Consider the following 22,010-nt stretch of genomic DNA (forward strand, 5'->3'; position numbering starts at 1 on the left):
TTAACCTTGGTGGAACATCTACTCCTCCTTTTCTGGAGGATAAAAAGAGTTTTTGAAAACAAAAATTCATCTATCTGGAGGTGGAGCTGTCTCAGGCACCCAATAAATTTAATTCCCATTTTCCATCTTTCCTTCTGCATGTTATCCTATGCTTTCGCTACTCTGCACTCCATTGCTCTTTAATGTTTAGCTCTCTTTATTAAAGATATTCTAGAAAAAAAAAAAAAAAGAATCACGTATTTTGCAAAATTAACAAGAAACAAGATTGCTTTCTTCAATGCTGAGCGATTTCTCAGCCCAGAGCTCATGAATCCATTTTGAATTATATTTTCTCCCCTCCACAAGACACACTACATTCAGCTCATTTAATTAAAATTTACTGAGTCATTATCCAAATCTTCTGCATACAGGAAAAAAGCAGCACCATTTAAAAATAAATTAAGAATACGAGCGACAGCGCCATCCAAACGAAACCCTCTCAGGCTTTACTAAAGCACTGTGGTCAGTACCTCAGTGAAACCTGAGTTCTCTGATGACAAGAAATTCAAGTATTTGTGCTTTACCTTCATTACTCAAATGGGAGTTTCCTTAAGACATTAAGAAACGTAATTAAAATTCAGCTCCTTCTGCCACCCCAGCACCTCTCGCAGGTGCTGTCCATGCTGGACCTCCCTTGTGGCAGGAACTTTTTCCTCCTCTTTGCTGCAATTAAAAAAGAGGAAACCCTCCCCACCAGACTTCTCCACCGGAAAGGGAGCAAATGGCTGAAAAAAAGCCCTGCTAATTTGAAACCCTGTCCCGAACTGCAGGAATTGAGGAACTGCACGAAATTCAGGAATTGCAACTATTCACAGCAGACAGGAATGAACTCCAGGGTTTTCTGCAAAGAGCCACACTCTGCTCTTCTCTGAAGGAGAGTTTACTTCTTTCAGATTAATTCAGGATTACTGCCTTGTTATTGTGCTTCCTCTGGAAGCCATTTACAGTATGTTGTCAAAAATGCACACTCTGGGTCATATTTTGGAATTACCTGCACTTGGCAGAAGCAACAGCTGTAATTTATGTTCATAAACCTAAGCAGGCAGCATCACATTCAATTCGTTTTTGGAAACTGAGTGTTGATTTCTTCAGCCTGGCACTATCACCCCAAATGAAGCCTGGCACCATTCTACTTTTCATGGAAATGGAACGGGGACAAAAGCTAGGAATTCTCCTAAACGGACAAAATCAGGCGCCGTGCATTTTTTTTGTACACGCTTCGCAAAAGCAGTCATAAAAATAAAACCGATCGAGATCCACCAAAAAGCAACAGGTTCCACATAAATTTTAGAGGTCATCGTTTAATTTCATGCATTAGTACTGTTTAATTAAAGGCTAGAAGCGTTCCATAACCGGGGGATGCTGTTTTGAAGGGGATTTTGCTCGCCTGCTTGCAGGCAGGCAGCCAGCGAGGCTGTGGCACCACGTCCAGCTCTGCAACAACAGATGCTCCAACTTCTGCCAAATGGTCACATTTGACAACACTTAACACCAGAACGCACGAAAACTCCTGTGGCCCCTGTGAACAAAGGGCAAAGACGATTGCCCAAAGCTTCTGGGCACAAGGAGACAGCTCCAGCCTCAGGATGGAACAAATAAAGGTCTCCACTGCATCTCTCCAGGTTTTATCTATCACAGCAACTTCTGTGCTCAGAAATTGCAAAAGGAAAGCACAACGTGGTGTTTTACAGGAATAGGACCAGAAGAATTTTGTTTAATTCGGAAGCAGGCTAAGCTTTGCACAAATCAACGCCCAGTCCTAGGGGAGCAGGGACACATTCCTTAAATCACACCATGCTGCCATGGCAATCCTCCCTCAAAACCCACACCTGTGGCTTCCCCAGGCTCATGTCTGCTGCTCTGGATGCTGCCCGTGAGTTACCCTGCCAATGACACCAGAGGAACACACACAGCCAGCCTGTCCCCACTGCTCCCAGCAAACACTGTGACCCTCCAGAGCTGCTGCTGGCACTGCAGCCTGCGTCTAACTGGGACAGAAAGGCTGACCTGGGGCCAGAGGGAGCTCCCAACAAACTATTCTGGCTCCTCTGAGCGTGCACAGCCTGTCCTGAGCACTGAAGTGTGCCCACCGACTATTATCCATGCTAAATCAGACCTGAAACTCTCTTCATCACACCTGTCCTCCACGGAGCTTCTTTGCTGCCCCAGCTCGCTCCCTGAAACTCCCAGCCTGTGTAAACACTGAAAATGTAGAAGAGAAAGGCTGGAAAGTCAGCAGTGCCCAGCGTGGGAGAGATGCAAACCCAAAGGCTGCTCACAAGCAGAGCCCTGCGCTGTCCTTTTATACAGTTTAACCAGCACACGTGTGCAGTTTCGGTTTATGACTAATTCAATAACGCTTTAATGGGTATTGCTGGGAAAAAAAACACATTTACATGTTGTTGGAAATCAATAGCTGGGGGCATGGGTGAATCACAAACCCTCCCCTGAGAATCACATTCTCAAAACACATCCACTGCCACGTAAGCAATGATGACATCTGTTATCCCTGGTAGGATCACGGCTGCTTGAAAAGAACCTGGAAGAGCACTTTCCTTTTCTTTTTATGTTTTCAGCTGCTGCTCTTGACCTCTCAATTAACTTTTCTTTCTTTTCTCAGCTCTATCACCCCCATGGCTGTAACACACCTCAACTGCTCCTTTGCCAACATTTTCAGAGCAGTTTGTTGAAGCCTTTCAGTGTTTTTGCACAGGCTTTGCATTCCCAGTTTTCTATCAGCTCCTGGCTCTCTCTAAATCAGGCCAAACTCTACATTCAACTGAAAAACAAAATCTGACCCTTGACCTTAGAGAAAGCACCACACGTGCACTCTCAGTGCTCTCACACCATCACAAAAAAAACCCCAAAACAAAACAAAACAAAAAAATCAGAAAACCCCCAGGCCAGCCAGACTTCAGAGAGACTTTACAAGTGTTTGGATCTCCTGCATAAAACGATACACAAAAGCTTCTTGTAAGATTAAAACAAATAAACCAATGTAACGTGGTACCTTTCATTTTCGTGTAGCTGCTCACCTCCCTTCTTCCAGGAACATTTGGCCTTAGGGAAAGCTTTGGGTTTGCACTCAAAATCAACTGTGCTGCCTATCTGAACCTGGATCAGTCTCCTCATTGGACTCTTGGAAAAATCTGGAGCAGCAGCTGAAACAGAAGGGGCAGCAGTAGTGAAATAAAGCACTTCCAATGAAATTAATGATACTACCATTTAGCACTTACACGAGCACTTCTCAAACACAATTAACACCATTAATTAGTTCAGACAGATCTTCTAATGGGCTATTAGGAATTTCCTCCTCCTTTTTTGTACCCCATCCTGCTACCTAAGGTCTCAGCCGTGCAGGTGAGCACCCAACAGAAGATCACAGTGACTGAAGCCCACTGAATGAACCCAGCGAGTGTTCAGCACCTGCCCAACTGGCTGCTGTGCTGGGGGCAGCAGATTTACCTCATCAACATCACACCAGGAGTCTCACTGAACCCCAGGGAACAGGAAAGTTCCCAGTTTCACGTGCCAAAGCACGTCAGACGACAGGAAATGACGGGGCAGCTTTCCCATGAACTTGGAAAGGAAATTCAGTGTTAGAGGAGAGCAAGGCTGAAGGAACGTGTGCTAATCAACACCACAAAGGAAATAACCTGTGTCCCCACAACACAGCGCTGTTACAGCTTAGTTTGGATGCTGCTGGAGGGAGAAACTGCCCAAGTGTGAGTGTGTCAGCCCCCAAACTAACAGCGGGCACTGCTTCAGCCCCAAGCACAGGCAGGCTGGGGTGGTGAATGCCACTCCCTGTTCCCTGGCTCCAGAGGGGCTGCACACAGAGGTTTTTAACCCCAGGGTGTCCCTGAGCCCCACACAGAGGTGACAGCAGCTGATGGAGCCAGCGCCACCTCCACAGCACCCCAGAGGTTTCGATCCTCCTGCCCAAACCAAACCCCCATCCCTGCTCTTCCCCTCGTGAATAATTTATCCTGCGCTGTTGTAAATGAATGATTGGCCTGAAAATCCTCTGGCAGCAGATGACTCAACTCCTCAGCCCTGCAGATAAAGACATCAGGTTGACAAAAAACGTTTTATTTCAGTGACAGCAGCCGAGTGAGTTAAATCTGAGGGGGTGTGGAGAGGGATAATGAGGTTTGTGTTTTAGTGAAAAAAGGAACATCTTACCTACAACCCTGAGCTCTGCACTCGAAGAGATGACACCATGTTTATTTTCAGCTATGCACTGGTATCTGCCAGAATCTGTCAGATTTAGATTTGATATTGTAAGTGCACCATTTTCAATTTGGATCCTTCCCTGAATATTAAGAAAAATATCTTTACTGATGATATATTTCCTGTGAAAAATTTAAAATAAGTAAGGAACAGAAACAGGACAGCATAAATACAATGAACAGGGGAAATGCAAAAGCATAATCATGAAAACAGTTCTAAAGGAAGTGACACGACTGCATCATGGTACAGCAACGGTGATCAGATATGGAGATCAACGCAGTGTACCAAGGAATTCTTCAAATTTGCCCAGCTGCAGTCTCAAACGCCCTTTTATTTCTCCAGACACACAGACAGAACCCTACCAGCCCCCTCAGACGGAGCAGAGTATCCAAACCGTGCAGATGGCACCGGCATTTCACCCTGTTCAGATTTCACATGTGCCACTTGCTAACGAGCTCTAACACTGCGCAGAAAAAATTCCATCAGCCATTAAACCAAAGGCACAAACTGAAGCGCCTTGGAGCCAGCACAGATACTCAAGGATCCGGGTCTCCTCACCTTGCTTCTTCCTGGAAAGCTCCATTACAGCAGCAAGTGACTAATGTGAGCGGCAGAACGGGTGAGAAAGACAAACCCAAAGGAGCATCGGCTCTGGGGAAAGCCAGAGACACAGTCAAGGGACAAAACCCCAAGCTACCTGCCCAGAAGTATTTTCTAAGGGCTGCTTTTTGTGTCTGCACCTGGCTTAGGAGGCCAAGGGCAGCTGGCCCAAGCACAGGGTGAGTCCAGGACGGCTCAGCTCCTTCCCTGCCAGGTCCTGTCCCAGCTGAGTGTGAGGGGCTCATCCAGACAGACAGAAAACAACCCCAAAGAGGAAAAATGCCTGAGTCTCCCTGCCTGGGTCTCCTCTGCAGCATCCCAAGCTGCTGCCCTTGAAAAAGATTTGTTCATGGAGAAGGGGAGAGTGGAACAACCCTAAGAGATGTTTGTGAAGGGGGAATTCCTTGGAATCCCAGCACGAGGGATGATTGCAGCCAAGGAGCAGAAGACACCTGATCACTGCACACAGAGAACTCCTCAGGGCTGGTTCTCCCAGAGCTCCTTCGCTACTTCCCGAGGAAGTCACACCTCTGCCCTGACATCATGCCAAAAGGCTGGACAGCGACACTCCAAACTGGAGAAATGGGGAGAGTGAAGGATTCCAAGGTATTTTTGTACGAGTTGAAAAAAGCCCATTACCTCAGTGACTCTGTACGACACAGCAACAATGCTCTTAACTCACCCAGGGGAGATTCTGTGCTCCCTCATTTAACCTGCCCACAAAGCACCACCAGTCCTTTTTGCCCACACATGTAAGAAATGCTTCCCAGCGCTCTGCTCATTTTTCAGAACCACCCAGTGAATTCACCTGAGCACTTCAAAAATTCCCCAAAAAGCCACAAGGACTGGCCAAGGGCAAGATGCCTGGAGTTTATGCTCCTGAACAGGGCTGTTTTCCAACAAAGTAGTGAGATTTAAAATCAGTAAATAAGGGGTACCAGATCCCATCCTGCATTTCTGACCTTTCACCTTCGAAGTTCAATCTATTTATCCTGTCACCAAATGCATTACTTTCAATTAATTTACTACAACAACTGCATTAAAGCAAACATCTATGTCATGTTGCTTTTTGTATTCTATTCTTTGCAACAAGTAGTGGTAAACCCATGAATCTTCAGGAGTTTTGTCAAGAAGTCGGAAAATATTTTCTTACTACCTCTAATGAAATGTCAGCTGCAAATGTAGTAAAATAATTCAAGCCCTCCATGCCTTATTTATAGTTCTTTATTTAGAATATTATTAAACTTCCTTCTCCAGTCATTCCTTGCGTGTTTCTTTCTGTGCTTCTATTGTCTTCGAATCTGCTTTTAGCTTTAGGAATATTTTTGTACAACATAAAAAAGTCTTTGCAGCTTTTGAGGCTTCATCAGGATGCTGTCAAAAACACAAACCCGGTATCAAAGATTTCTCCTGACTAACACCAGGGAGTTTTGGATCCTCCTGTTTGCACGGGTGCTGTTAATTTTACGCAGCACCCCTTTTTCCAAGCGGAATGTTACCTCTATTGCCAGCTGCTCTCCGTTCTTCAGCCACCTGTAGGATGGTTTGGGCTTCCCACTCGCTCTGCAGTCCCAGTATAAGGTGTCCTCCACAGCAACTTCCACATCCTTTATGGTCTGGATCCAGTGGGGCTTTGCTGCAGATAAAAGACACAACAAAGACCCTCACAGGTTACTGCCCCAGAGCAGAATCAAAGGGTTACTGGGCACAGAACTCATCAGCTTTCTGCTTCACCAACAGAGCTTCCCACTGGTCCTGCTTCAAGCCCCCTGATAAAACAAATAACTTACTATTCCTCTTACACATTTTTATTACGAGCACTGAACCAGAAGGAAATCCAGAGCGCAGGTCACTAAAGCTGGACTAGTGAAACCAATATTAAAATCACTAAGGATTAAACAACATCATTTTGCAATCGAGGCAAATGTAAGAGAAAGACATTAATGGGGAGACTGAAATTAAATAAGTGATGTGGCTAAATCATCAAATTAATGCTGAAGAGAATCCTTTAAGTCCTAAAAAAAAAAAATAATGGTGTGTCAGCCTTAGTGCTAAATACCATTTAAATTGTTTTCTAATGCAAGGCAGCACTTAACTGGATGAAAACATGGATATACGAGATTGGTTTTGAAAGCAGAAGTCTTGGCACAGAATTCGGGGAATGCAAACCAGTGGAATAAAGTCCATAAAAATCAGTATTTTTTAAGCCAAAATTTGATGCAATAATACCACACATCCTTCAGAATTACCCAAAATACAGTTAAAACTGTAAAGATATTTAAAACATCTGTAACAGATTCCACAGGAAGGAGAAGGCTCACTTGGCAAATAAACACCAATGCATGAAAGACAAAAGTAATTTATTTTTATTCCTTTAGTGCTATTTCACACACCAATTCAACACTGTTTTATAGGTAATTTGTGAATTTTCTTTGAATTTATTTAAGTTACCAGGAAGTTTATAATCTCAGCCTATGCTATTTCTCCAAGAAAAGATAAATTGTGGACACTGCCTATGGAAAAAGAAAAAAAAAAAAAAAAAAACAGATGAAAGAGTAGGATGAAACTTGGCTGCAAACTCTTAGCTATGGGCAAAGAATTCTGCAGAGTCAATTTGCTTAAGTCAGTAATTCAGGAAAACCTCATACCTCCCTCATATGAAAACAACCGGGAGAAAACAAATCCCTGGTGATGCAGGAAGACATTATTAAACACACGAGTCTGGGAAGCACAGAAGGTCAGATTAATTCCCACTGAACTTCCCCCTACAATGGAGCTCCAGCAGCAATTAACTCAGGCCAGGGTAATTAATGATTTGCCTGCGGGCACAGCTGAGAGCTGAACCTTTCCACTGCCACGGGCACAGCACCAGGTCTGGATGAGGGCTGGCACTAATTTCATTTTAAAAGGTTCCTTGTGTCCTAGCATGGAAATTTCCTCTCGGTCCCGGGTTCTGCAATGCAGTGAAAAGACCTCAACACAACCACACACAGCACCAGGCTTTTATGATAATGATTATTGATCTATTTATGATTTATGTGTCCATATTGAGGGTTAACATCTTACAGAAGAACTTCCTCAAATGTATTCACTGAGGTTTTAACTAGCAATAAATAATGGAATTCAACCAACATTTGCTGACAGTGAAACCCTCTGAATATTTATTCTTTTTTTCTCCACATCCCCATGAGGATTAACACCTTTTACCGATTTGGGGATCATTTATTTTTTGCACCCTCTTTATCGAGGCCAGCTGCAAAAGACAGGACTCCCTGATCTTTGTGTCACATGGATGTACAATTTCACTGCTGTTAACTGGGGTTACATCTTCAAAGCTCACGTCACAACACCGGAGCTCCAGACAGCCACTACCTCATCTCACATTGTCACTGGGACAATTTGCCACACACGTGCCAAGGGAATGAAAGCTCAGGGCTCCAGGTAATGAGCACTTTGCACAGCTAAATATTTATGCAGCGTTCAGCAGTGCTTGAATTACTGATGGATCCATACACGTGGAATGTTTAACATCTGCTGCCCAGCTCCACTTGATAGTGGGTTATATATAAACCATTTTCAAGTCTAAAGATCTTGGATTCAATTCTACCAATAAAAAAACCCAAAAAACACATTGTCTAATCTTGTTTCAGGACTCTGTGTCAGGCAGTCTCCATAGGAGGGTTTCCCAAATTCCCACGTGATACAATAAAGCAGAAAAGCACAGAACAGCTTCCCAAGGCACAGGGTGAGAAATTCCTGGTGCTTGTCTGTCCACAAGAGACTGCTGATGGAGACTTCAGTGATTTCCTGGAGGAAGGCTCTTCTTCTCTCCCCATTACTGATGGAGGAGTTGAGCAGGAAGAAAGGCACCGCTCTCCATCCGTCTTTGGAAGAGAACAATTCGACCAACCAGCTCAAAGTTGAAAAGGCAGCTCAACAGGGGCAATTCCAGCTGGGAATACTCTGACTCCCGGCCAGGATAAAGGTGCTTCATGTGCAGAAAGGAACTCGGGTATCAGTAGCTCTGATCTGCTCTGACGCTTGGACACCCTCTCAAAACAGGAGCAGGACTCGCCAAGCTCAGCCCTCCCCCTTTTTGTTGAGGACAGCTGAAGGACTCTGAATAAACAGGTTTATTCCTTGCTGCCAGGCAAATTTTACTGCCCAAAATATCCGATTCCACCATCTCTGCCACATCTGCGCTCCTGAAGGAAGGCTTGGTAGCAAAGCCTCGTTTTTCTCCTGGAACTGCTGCACAGTTATTGTGGGACCTGGATCTTCCTGAGGAGAGAGGACGGAGTCACTTCTTCCTAAAGCAAGGAACAGACAAGCAGGCAGCACATCCTTGCTGAGATTAAAAAAAAATAAAAAAAAAAATAACATTGTCCTGTAAGCTGAGAGGTTGGAAGTCAATTTTAAAGGAGTTCACAGTGCAGGGTTTGAGACTGCGACAGGAACCCGTATTTTGGGATAATACCAAGAATCCTCCGGAACTTGCTGTGCAGTCTTCATGAAAGATTCATCTGGAGCTCCCCCAGGATGAAATGCTTGTAGGTAAGTGATTTTCTAAAGCAGGTTAGCCGTCAGCTCCATGGCCAGTCACTCGGAAAAAGCACCAGCCTGGATTTCACTTCAGTTGTTTTAGCCTAAAACATTCCTTGCGGTGCCCGTGGTCCCAGAGGCAAGGAGAGAACAAGTGTGTAACTTCATAAAAAGTATCCCGGTGAGAGGCTTCTCTCTCTTTTTGAGGCGGTTATGATGACCCTGCTCTTCCAGGCTGTTAAAGCCTGCAGGAAACAACTGCGGCCTCATTACACTCCAGGCCTTCCCTGTAGGCCCCAAGGGAAGGAAGAAGCCAGATTTTACCGATTTTTCCGGATTTCACAAAATCCTCTGTGGCGTTCCGGGGGTCGATGTGAAGGAAGACCAACTGCAGTGAAGCACTGGCTGGAGAAGTGACACTTTTCCAGATTTTACCGATTTTTCCGGATTTCACAAAATCCTTTGTGGCGTTCCGGGGGTCGATGTGAAGGAAGAACAGCTGCAGTGAAGCACTGGCTGGAGAAGTGACACTTTCCAGAGGCTGGGCTGGGATTTGTAGATTATTTGCGGACTAACCAGGCACAGCGCATCAAAACACGCACTTTTATGTATTATTTCCTTCAGAGTGAGAGAATCCAATGAAAATCCGTTTTTAATTATTTAGGCCAAGGGAAGAGAGCGAGGGGAATGCAGAACTTCAGGGCCATGACTCTTCCAGGGGATTCTGGGCTCTGCTGGGAGCCAAATCCTCTGGGAAGCTCTCCCAGAACAGGGATTCACACAAGATGTTGCCTTCTCACACTTGCACTTTGACATTTCCACTATGGAATCTCTCAAACACCTTTGGCTGGGGGGAGCTCAGCAGTTGGGCAAGGAATCAGAGCAGAAAGAACTTCCCAGAGCACAGGATGAAGCAGCTGTGAAGCAAACGGGGGGGAAAAAAAAAACAACCCACCCCAAAAGTGCACCCTGCGGTTTTCCAGGCAGTCTGTCTCCAAGTCAGGCTCTGACACTCACACTGATGCCTGCAGCAGGGATGAACCCTTGTTTTGTCTCCAAACTCCGAGGGATTTCAAGCAGGGATCACTTTTGTTCTGCTGGAGCAGCCGTGCCCAGAGAAGCAGCTGACACGTCCCTGAAAATGCCCATTTTTGGGCCCCCATCGGAAAATGAGAACGCCCTCAAAGCAACAGGTAATTCCAAATCACTGGGAAAAGCTTTGGTATGTAAAAGAAGACAAACTATTTGTCTGGGCAGCTTATTAGGCAGCATTAACAATTAAACGCTAGGTTGATCAAACTCAGCAACTCATTGACATTATTTAGTTATTTGAAGCTTTGTTGTCAATGTTTTGAAGACACCTCCATACACAGGACAGAGTGAAGCTATCGGATAAAACCTTTAAACAGAGATATTCTTCCACATACATAAATAACACAGTTTCAGTTTAATTTTGCTGGCAGATTATTTAAAAAAAAAAAAAAAAAAAAAACCAACCAAACCAGTATTTTTAATACACTAAAGAAATTATGTAGATTCCACTTATTCCCGAGGGATTTTGTCTTTGTTATCACAGCCCAGAAATGCAGAGCAAAAGGAGAACAGCAGCAGAATTTCTTTCTCCCTGTCAAACATTTTACCTTGGTCCTGCCAAGCAGGTATATCAGCATGGGCTAATTAAGAATATATTTTCTTCAATTATACTTTAAATTAATTGCTTTACATATCTTTACCGTGCTTCATGTTTAATTGCATCCTAAAACATGAAAATGCGATTGTTTCATCTCCTCTCATTTTTCTCTGCCATGAAACACTGCCGTGGATTCTTTTTTTTGCCTCTTATCTCTTTATGGGAAGCTAAAAGCGACGACAAATGAACATGCTAATAAAGGGAAAGCAAATTATTTATATATTCAGGTTCTACATTCAATCAAAGTTGGATAATCTCATCCTATTTTTAGCACGATCTGCACTCCTCTAAGTAGAAAACTGGCATTTAACAAATGCTGGAACTGTAAAAAGGACAAAAAAAACCCTGAACATTTGATGTCAGGCTCCTCTTGATAAAATCCTTCAGGAGAAAAAGGGAAGATTAATAGTCTGTGAGCACTGTAATGAGCCCAGAATATCTGGTTTAGAATATCTATTTTAATTATCCACGCCAACTACGGGTTGAGAGCTATATTTAAAACACATCATAATGACAATAAAACAGACTCATTTCATTTTTTTCAGGACAAGAGTTACAGCTGTGACAGATTTATAGGAATTCTTGAGAAACATGCTATGGACAGGAGTAAAGTTGTGTTCAAGGGCTTTGTGGCTCCAAGGCTGTAATTCATTACTGGATGAAAAAATAAGGTTTTTAACCCAACTATTTATGCACTGGAAAACCTGATTTCCAGATTTTAAACTTTCCAGTTTCAGCTCATGAAGCAAAACAGAACAAGAGTGTTCCCCTTCGTAGCAGAGCAATGAATGTTTCAAGCTTTTGTTTAGGACCAGTTACATTTACAAGGACTCCTTAAAAGTTTGCAAAGAAAGAAAAACCTATTTTTCAGGCACATGAAAGATTTTTATCAATACTTTTTCATCCTTAAGATTTCTTTTTCGCATTATTTCACTATGACAACTTGCAAAATGTTAACCCCAATCCTTCTCATACTGTTTTTTGGGGGTTTTTTTGGGTCAGGCAGGAACGTGCTTTGTTCTGCCAAGAGGAAAATCAATGCTGTCACCATCGAAATAAAAGGACATTTGTACTTATGTAATGTTTGTATTTTTCTATGTTTGATAAGCAGAAATGCCTTAAACTTCTACCAGTAAAGTCGCTTTAACAGCAGCCACCACTCCCTAAAAACAACAGATTTGTGGATTTTTGACATTGGTACTTTCTGGCAGATGGGTAATTTTTTACTCTATGTCTTCGGTTTATTGCATTAGTTTCCCCCAAATCCTCATCTGCTTTTAGAACAACTTCTCTAAATAATGATCTTTTATTGGAAAGTTGAGTGGGATGTGGTTAGATTTCTTCACCAGACAAATTTCTGGGTTTTGGCACCAGATGAGGTGGCAATTCATCAGAAGATACTATCCTTAGTTATAAAACTTTGAATTATCAAAAAGAGTTAAATGCTCTTATCCTGAATCCAGGCTTGATGGAATTCTAACTGCAACAACGAAGCAAGAACCAAAATAAGAAAGATCACTTAAATCTATTTAATTCTGCAGAATGGGTTCCACGAAGCAGAACAAATGAAATGAAACAGTTGGAGTGCCATTAGTGCCGTTACAGCTCTCATTATTCTTTTTAAGATAAACATCCATATCAGGGATGACTCTTAACATGGGCAGCCACTCCTGCTGGAATATGAACTCCATCTGAGGGTTCAAATCCCTGTCTGGATTTGCAATGAAAACGTTCACTCTGATTCAACTGTTACAGAACTGCAGCTGGGTTGCTTTTGTTCATTACCAACATCCTTTATTTCAGCTCTGAGGCCTTTTAATGAGCAAAGAAGAATCTGGGCAGCAGCATTGATGCCTTCAGTTTTATCTTTGCTGTGTTTCAGGTTCTGTGCTGCCCAGGTGCAGCTCTGAGCTCACACTCAGGGTCACTCAGCTCTCTGCACACAGCAGCCACACAAAACAAATCCTGCTCCTGCTGCACACCAAGGACAACTTTCAGCCCCAAAAGCACAAACAAGGGTGGCTGGAGGGAGGAACAAGAAGGATGGGAGCTCACAGCCTGGAGCTGGAATGGGACAATTCAACCCCAAAGTGCAAATGGACCAAAACTGATCCAAGGGTGAGACCTCGTGACCCTTGGTCCATTCTGGGACCATTTTGGTTCCACCTTGGGTGCAGCCCTGGCCAGGCTCTTGTCCTGCCCAAGGTGGATCCTGGAGGCCTTTCAATAAATCTCTCCTATATTCTCCAGCTCTGCCCAGTCTCTGTTCCAGCTCAGCCTTCCCAAGGCACCAGGACACGTACCCCAGGAACAGCCACTGTTGGAATGACAAGGACTGATGAACAAATCTATTTTATATGCAATTTACACTATGTATCTCACAAATGCCCTGATCTAACGCTGCCATAGGAATGTTGAGCCAAAACGATGTACAAACCACAGCTCTGGAACTTTCAAGCAGCAAATAAAGTAATTTAATAAAACCAAAAGCACAGTGCCACGTTTGGAATGGCAGAGGACACTGGCAGGTGAAACAGCTTGGATTTATTGCCCTTTGTGAGTTATAGGATTTCTCAAAAAGTCATAATTACAATCAGTGCATGGAAAATTTGAGTTGCCTCAAGTCCCCTGTCCACCCTGACCTCAAACATTTCCAACAACGGGGCATTCATTCAGTGTAAAGGTTAATTTGGAAGCTGGCAAGGAGAGAAATCTCTTCCTTCCTCCTTATAAAATCTCTCGTGCCTTAAACTGAAATCTTCATGGACCAAAATCTGTGTGTTCCACCAAGCAGCAGCTCCCCATGGAGAGGCAGTAAAGAACTTGCTCCCAGTTGCAGAGGAGCTGTGCTCTGTGCCTTTATCCAACTAAAAACCCATCTCTTCGCTCCAATATTCCTCCATGAGGGAAACATTCCAAGGCAGAGTCAGAACCAGTGTTTAAATTGCCACTGAAGTAAAGAAAATTATATTTGCTGAGATCTGGCTTTAACAAAAATTGTCAATTACCGCTTTGTTGCAAATCACTCTTGCTTTACACCACCACCAGTGTGCTTTGCTGATACTCATTTCACTCTATAGCCTTAAATGCACAAGAGACTGCCTTTTTTCCAGCTATAAAATTTCATATTATTTCATTTCCTATACTGGATTATATCCTACCATTTATTTACTCATTTTAAAATAAAATTGGCTGTTTTGAAAGCACAGGATTGAGAATATCCATCAGTAATCTTTTCACAAAGCAAGACCAAATTTGTACTTCCCATAAATGGGAGGCCTAAATGATCCCCCAAATAAATCCAATTGACTGAAAATTGAAGGTTTCACCAATGGACCAAGAAGAAATGTTAAAAAAAAAAAAAAAAAAAAGAAAAAGTCTTTCCATCACAGAAAAAAAAAAAAAAAAAAAAAAGGCACAAGCACACTCTGCTTCACTCTCAGCAATCCTTGCGAGCTTTTAAGCCGTTTCTTAGAGATCTTAGCAAGAAACTGCTGCAGAAGTTCTCATTTTCTGGGAGCACTTAAAATGCCATGGATTTTTAAGCCCAAAATGCCTGATGGAACTGCAGAAACTGGGAATTCCAGGGCATCCCAGAGCAGTCTGTGCTTCATGAGTAAGGAAAGGCGGGAGAGAGGCAGAACAGAGGTTTCCTACCATAGTAAGTGAGACGTCCTCTTGCGATGTTTTTGCCTCTGGAGTTTTCGGTAATACATTCATAGAGCCCTGCGTCCTCCTGCTGGAAATTAGGGATTTCAATCATGCCATTGGATTTCCTCAGCTTTATTTTACTTGGAAACGGCAGCCCGTCAGTTCTTCTCCAGTTAATCTGAGGCACAGGGCTAAAGAGAGAGTAATGAGATTTTAAACAGTTTTGCTTGAAGTCCTTGATTGTCATAATGAGATACTTAAAGCAACCTAAATTCAGCAGTGACTTACAGGCTGCGTTAAAAGCAGCAACCACACTGTACATGACAGATGGTCAGCCACTCTGGCACCTGATTTGCATTCGCTGCTGATTCCTACGCTGCATTTGTGGCACCAAATTTGTCAGGAATGCCCAATAATTGCAAAATTTCTCATAAATCAGCACTGGCCTCCCCAGTGGCTTCCACGGAGGAAGAATCCAGGCAAGTCTTTTGGAACTGCCATCCTCCAGCTGCCTTTTACTCTCTGATTTGCAAACTTTCCCTCCTCTCACCGGGGAGCCAAAGCAATAGTGTGTGATCAAGTTATCAATCTGATACGGGCACCTGACAAAGCTGCCTGCACACAAACCCCACACCGGTGAGTAAATACATTCACAGAAACGCAAATGCATTCTCAGATCATCTGGGAAAGAGAAGAGAGATCAGCTGTGAGTGAAGTACCATTCAGAGGAGAAATGCATTTCCACCTTTATTCTGGCTATAAAGGAAGAAGAATATTATGAAAGCATCAAGTACATTTACGGGGAAAATTCAGACAACATTCTCACAGACTGCAGCACAATCTCCTTGCACAGGGAAAGGAGACTTAGTTCAAAGGCCATACTCAAAACCACCCTGGATCTACTCAAGTTAATTTGAAATGAAATGTCAATTCCTGTGCTGCCAACATACACATCTTAATTCTAAACAAAATCCAAATACACTCCAAGAGTCTTTGCCGTCTTATTTCACGGCAGGAGCTGTGATGACCAAAATTAAGTGTTGGGAAAACACCAGAACAAGTGCCAGAGCCCCACACCTCTTGTGCACGTGAACCCTAAGGTGCTTCAATTTTAAGTGAGGATGAAAACTTACTTTCCCAGTGCAAAGCACTCCAGCTTCACAGTGGAGCCTTTGGCTGCTGCCAGCGTCTCAGGGAACTGAACTTCTATTTTGGGCTCGTATTCTCCCATCACACCTGTGGGAGACAATCGAGAAGGTCAATTTCCCAAGGTGAGTTTTAGAGGGTTTTCTTCCTCTCTTTTGCAATTCAAAATCAAGTTTATTTCCTTGACAATCTGCTTCTAAAGGGAAGCACGGGGAGATCAGGGACAGAGTCAGGATGTAACAGAGTTTACCTCTGCCGAAATCAATCACTGTTTGGACAGCACATGAGAATTTAGGTTGAGACCTCCAAGATCCTCGAGTCCAACCATTCCCCAGTACTGCCAAGTCCCACTAAACCACATCCCTAAATCCCCCTCTACACATCTTCCAAGTGACCTCAAAAGAAAAGGACATCTGCTCTGCGTTATTTGAAGAACACCTTCAATAAGATAATGTTGTCTAAAACCATGCCAGGGCACTCTACATATCAAAAGAAAACCCAAAACCAAACAAACAACCCAAAACCAAACAAAACAAACCCCACATCTACTAAATGATGAAGTCAAATTCTCTCAGCCACCCAGCCAAGCTTCCCCTTATTTCAATTCCTCATCAAAAGCCTTTAGCGTGGTGCAAGAGCCAAAAGCTCTGAGGGATGCTGGGAATTATCCCAGACTCCTGGAGATTCCCTGACTGTGGTGATGCCTTGGGAAGGCTGAGCTGGAACAGAGACTGGGCAGAGCTGGAGAATAAAGCAGATATTTATTGAAAGGCCTCCAGGATCCACCTTGGGCAGGACAAGAGCTTGGCCAGGGCTGCACCCAAGGTGGAACCAAAATGGTCCCAGAATGGACCAAGGGTCACGAGGTCTCACACTTGGATCAGTTTTGGTCCATTTGCACTTTGGGGTTGAATTGTCCCATTCCAGCTCCAGGCTGTGAGCTCCCATCCTTCTTGTTCCTCCCTCCAGCCACCCTTGTTTGTGCTTTTGGGGCTGAAAGTTGTCCTTGGTGTGCAGCAGGAGCAGGACTTGTTTTGTGTGGCTGCTGTGTGCAGAGAGCTGAGTGACCCTGAGTGTGAGCTCAGAGCTGCACCTGGGCAGCACAGAACCCGAAAGACAGGGAAGATAACACTGCAGTTTTATCAGCAGTGGCGCAGCCGTACCGTCCGTGCGCAGCACCAGCGGCGTCGGGGAGCCCAGCACGGGGCTCCTGGTGGCCGTGCTGGTCACCACACAGCTGTAGTTGCCCACGTCTGACGGCTCCACCTTGGCTATGTACAGGTGCCCGGTCTCCTGGGACACGAAGCGCCGGCTGTCCTCCTGCACGAACGACGGGTACTCGTTGAAGATCCAGGCGAAGGACAGGTCTGGGTGGGGAAAAAGAAAAAAAACACAGGTAAAGATGTTTGATTGGATTTTTTCCGCTTTTTTGCCTCTTTTTTTCCTCCTTTATGACTGTATTTGACAGCATTGCGTTATTCACAGCGCTTTACGGCGTAACGAACGCAGCCAATGATTGAATGCATCTTAAATAATAATACATAATGATAAATAATAATACATAATAATAAATAATAATACATAATAATACGTCTTAAAGAAGTACCAGAAACTAGCAACGCTCCCCCCTCCATTTTTCTCACCAAATCCCCATCTCCTCCAGCATAGGAAAAAAAAAAAAAAGGCAGAAGAAATCCAGAATGTCAGGGGGTTTGTTTAAATCTCCTCTCCTCTCTTTTTTTTTTCTTTTTTAATTTAATATGCAAGGAAATAGGAGCAGGCAGCAAAAACGAGAGCAAACTTTGCTAAAACGGAAAGATTATTCATTCAGTAGCTACTTAATTCCTCAGCCAGATGCTTAGCAGGTAGGAACAGGACAGGAGTGTCCACGTGATAAGAATGTCAGAAGAAGCCTAAATTCCCAGTAGGGCTCATCACACAGCTGAACTATTTTTTCCACACAAAAATCCATAAAAACTCCATTAAAAACACTTCTGTGTGATGCGGCAAAGCAGCCCTTGCTACCATTCATTATGATTGTTTGAAAGGGGAAAAAAAAAAAACCAAAAAACCAAACCACACCTCGAAAGATAAACCAAGAGATCTGGCAAAAAAATCCACGGAATTTGTTCTGTTTCCTGAGCATCACTCTGAGCTTTCTGTGCCCAATTTTAATTGGCAAAAGCCCCTTCCTGTGCGAGGCCACGTGTTTGTCTCATTCATTTCCTACAGGATCAAAGGAAAATAAATTTTTAATGGCATTCCAGGCAAGGAATCATTTTTTTCACCCACGTGCCACTTGCACAAAGATTACAGCTTCTGGAAGTGCTAATTAGCAATGATTACAGCTTGATTGACCTCTCCCGGTGTTGCAGTGTCTGCAGCACTGGCACTGCCCCCAGGAAATGGAGATCAGCCCTTCCTGCACGGGTTTAATTTGAAGGTGCACAAATTTGGGTGCACGGTGGAAAGAAAAGGCGACACATCCTGAACCCTCAACACCTCCCCAGGCTGCCAAAGCCAACAGGGCAATTTAGCACCGAGTGAGACCGTGCAGGTGAAAAAAAAAAAAAAAAACAACAAAACCACTCAATAAATGAAATTATTAGGATATTTATGGGCCGCCTAATGTAAAAAAAAGGCATCAAATGAAACGGCTGATCATTAAACTGCATTTCATTTTCTTCCATCAATATTTAAACCTCCTCCATTATGATAATCTCGCAGGGGCGGCAGCATGTGCCAACCATTAACGGGCTCAGGAGTTCAACTCTCATCACACTGAGAAATATCAGTGGTCAAAACCAGGACCATAAGGAGGAAAAGACCTGCAAGACTATCACCCCTGTGGACCTGCAGCATCTCCTCAGCACAATTCCTTCCTCCAGAACTCCAGAGGTGAAATTCATTAACGGAAAGGAAAGCAGCAAGGATTTGTCAGGAAACAATGGGGGAGTGAGTGCAGTGGGAAGCATTAAATTATTTCTTAAAAAAAAAAAAAAAAGAAAAAAGAGAGTACACCTGAGGAGTTTGGAGGGTTCTACACGGTCTTAGGGAGCAGGGAATGGGTGGTATTTCTAAATGGGAAAGGCAGAAAATAGAGGAGAGCTCTTCTCACAGAGGAGCTGGGTGGAGAGAGTGATCACAGGGCTCAGGGAGCGGCTGAACACCAAGTTAGGGACCAAAAAAATCCCATTTTCAGCTCTACTCCAAACTCAGACACCCACGAGGCAGCAGTGGGTGACACAAGGATTTACTGGATCTGGTATTTGTTGAACCACTTGTGTCTCCTTGCTCAAAATATTATTTTATACTTTAGAAAAAAAAATAAGAAAATGAAAAAAAGACATCCAGAGCAGTGTGAGGGGGTGGGGAGATCCAGAGATGCAGCAGGAAAAGAGGCAGCTTAATTTAATTCCTATGATCTTGGGTTAAGTCAGGGGTAAACCCACTGAAATCAGTCACTGGGATGATGGCAGCCATGCAAAGTGGATTCCAGTTTAATTGGGCTCTTCAGCCTATGAAAAAACACTCCTGGAAACCTAATTCCCCATCCAACACATATTTTCATTGACTCTCTTAAAAAAGGCTGGGGTACTTCTACCCCTGTGCCCCCACCACCACCTCATTTTATATTTATTGTCCTTGACAAAATTATATTCTTATTTTCCAAAATAAAAAGAAGAAAAAGGGGGGGGAAAAAATCATATTAAACAACTTGTGTGTGATTTATTATGTTTACACCATTTGCCTGTCGCTGATCTCAGGGCACCTCCAGGGACACAAACTCACTCCCTTTCTGTCAATTACAAGTTTTCAGTTGATTTTCTGTTATAAATGGAAGCAATATATCTCTCCTGGGCTTCCTCTGAGTTCTAAGCCTTTGCTTTCCAATGCATTTTTTCCCCTTATTTGGGGACCATACATGGATAAGGTATTGGGAATTACAGTTATTACTCAATTTTTATTTGTTTACTACATCTTGGTTGGCGGCTCCTCTTTATTTGGCATTATTTGATTATTATTTACTGTGCAGTCTCCAACACACTCAGCATGTTCACACTGTTCCAGGCCTTTTGTGCACCTAAGTGCTTAATTAAAAAAAAAAAAAAAAAAAAAAAAAAAGCTTATAAAATTCTCTGTCATTTTAAAACCTGAATTCTTTATGAAATTCAACAATTAAATCACCATGGACTTTTGAGGTTTACCAGGGTCACTTCCTGCTATTTATGAACCTTGAACCCCCCCCAAATTACTGTTGCTAAAGGAACATAATGGGGTAAACCCCACACATTTATTGGTTTTTAATCATGTTCTAAGTCAAGCCTTAAGTTTGACATCCTCTACGCAAGTTACGCACATACTTTTGAAAATATGGCTTTAAATTATGTTGAGAGAATTTCAGAAACACAGAATTTAAAGAAATTACACATTTCCTCTAAGTGAGACTGAAACACTTCACTGTGAGATCATTTACACAGCCAGGGAGATTTTACTTCCTGTAAACAGAATTTAAGTGACAACAGCAGCAGCAGAAATCCCAAACTGTAATTAAATTCAGAAAGTTGGAAAAGCAGAACTTTATGGGTGAAAAATAAGCACACAGACTTAAGATCAAAAGGAGAAAGACAATTCATAAAGTTCATTTTATCCACCATTTGCATAAATAATGCCAGCTCTTGCTCCTTGTCTTCTGGGACATCGCTGCTTTACACCTGCTCAATATTTACCTGCCAGCCCCACAATTCACACCTAATTGAGACTTCTAAAACAGCCGGGAGTAAGAGATGAGAACAATGTTCTTCTGAAACAGACCTAAAATGTTCCAAACTGACTGGATTTGAGTTAGCCAGGTGGGTGTTTCCAGAAATAAAGCTGGTAGGAGATGAAAATTCTTGATTTTGGGGAGCATGGAGCTGACTGAACAGTACTTCAAGGTTAAAAAAACCCCAACAAAACAAAACAACCAAAACAAAGAAACAACAACAACAAAAAACCAAAAAAACCCCACCACAAACAAAAAAACCCCACCCCCCAAAACCCAAACCAAAACAAAAAAACCAAAAACAAAACAAAAAAACCCAACAAAAACAAAAACCACACCAAAAAAAACCCAAAAAACCCCCAAAAAACCAAACCAAACCAAACCAAAAACAACAAACCCAAAACCAACAAAAAACCACACACAAACCCCACAACCCAACCAAAACAGAAAGAAGTTTCATGTCAATCATTGATACCCAATGATTTCATGCACTTCTCCAGTTCTGATTTTACAATACTCTGCAGCAGACACACAAGGAGAAGCTGAAATATCCTGGAATTTTGTGTCCCCAAGTGTCTCTCTGCCTATCCCACAGGATGGCACGTGGCTCCTGGAAAACTGCCTCCAAGAAAGTGATCTGACAGGATTTAGCAATGACAGAAACTGCAATTAAAACGATGGAAATCTGCAGCAAACAGCTATTTTGAATGATCTACCTTAAGTTAAAAATAATGGAAAAGCAACACTGATTTTGAGAGGGTAATAACAGACTCCCTAATTAAGGCAGAAAGCAATTAGTTCATCATTTGGCCCGATTTCAGCTCAGAGTGTGATTAAATGGCAGAAGAGGGAGCAAAGTCTCTTGTTTGTGGGTGAGCGTCGCTCAGGAGGGAGGGAGGAGCTCCGGGAGCTCACACTGAGCACTCAGGATGGGTTTTATGGGACAACCACCCCCAAAAAATGCCCATTTGTCAGCACTGCTGCAGCTCTGGCTGTCTGCACAGGAACCCCTGGGAGAGGGCAAACAAATTACTGAAAAGTAATAAATGAATTAACGAGGGGAAAGCGCACTAAGGTCCCAGAGGATGCTCTTGGGTGCAAACTGTCCTCACCTCCCTGCAGGCAAATCCTTGGATTGCACCGCTGTGGGACTGGGACTCTGGAACCTGAGCGCTCCCAGGGGTGTCGTTTGTTTTAATTCACATCAATTCAAACTTCTCCTCAAGACGTTTTCCTTCTCACCTGGGCCAATTTTCCTGCACTTAGCTCACCATCTCGAGCATCCCCTGGGCAAGCCCCCACCACCAGCTGCTCCTGGTTGATTCTTCCTCTGTGCCATGAAAC

General features: G+C 43.3%; 1 protein-coding gene across 4 annotated transcripts in view; it reads right to left on the bottom strand.

Annotated features, from left to right (window-relative positions):
* Positions 1 to 22,010, bottom strand: part of LOC120758291 (contactin-3-like) — a 97,214-nt gene that overhangs the window by 21,456 nt on the left and 53,748 nt on the right. For all 4 annotated transcript variants that reach the window (XM_040076389.2, XM_040076391.2, XM_058422232.1 and 1 more), the window contains exons 4-9: positions 17,065 to 17,268; positions 15,889 to 15,991; positions 14,762 to 14,946; positions 6,372 to 6,508; positions 4,225 to 4,354; positions 3,050 to 3,200 (exon numbers count right to left, since the gene is read on the bottom strand). In XM_040076389.2, the coding sequence (XP_039932323.1) occupies positions 3,050 to 3,200; positions 4,225 to 4,354; positions 6,372 to 6,508; positions 14,762 to 14,946; positions 15,889 to 15,991; positions 17,065 to 17,268 (910 nt within the window). The remainder of the gene's footprint in view (positions 1 to 3,049; positions 3,201 to 4,224; positions 4,355 to 6,371; positions 6,509 to 14,761; positions 14,947 to 15,888; positions 15,992 to 17,064; positions 17,269 to 22,010) is intronic.

This window comes from Hirundo rustica, chromosome 12 (assembly GCF_015227805.2).
Source record: "Hirundo rustica isolate bHirRus1 chromosome 12, bHirRus1.pri.v3, whole genome shotgun sequence".
In the NCBI taxonomy this organism is placed as follows: domain Eukaryota; kingdom Metazoa; phylum Chordata; class Aves; order Passeriformes; family Hirundinidae; genus Hirundo; species Hirundo rustica.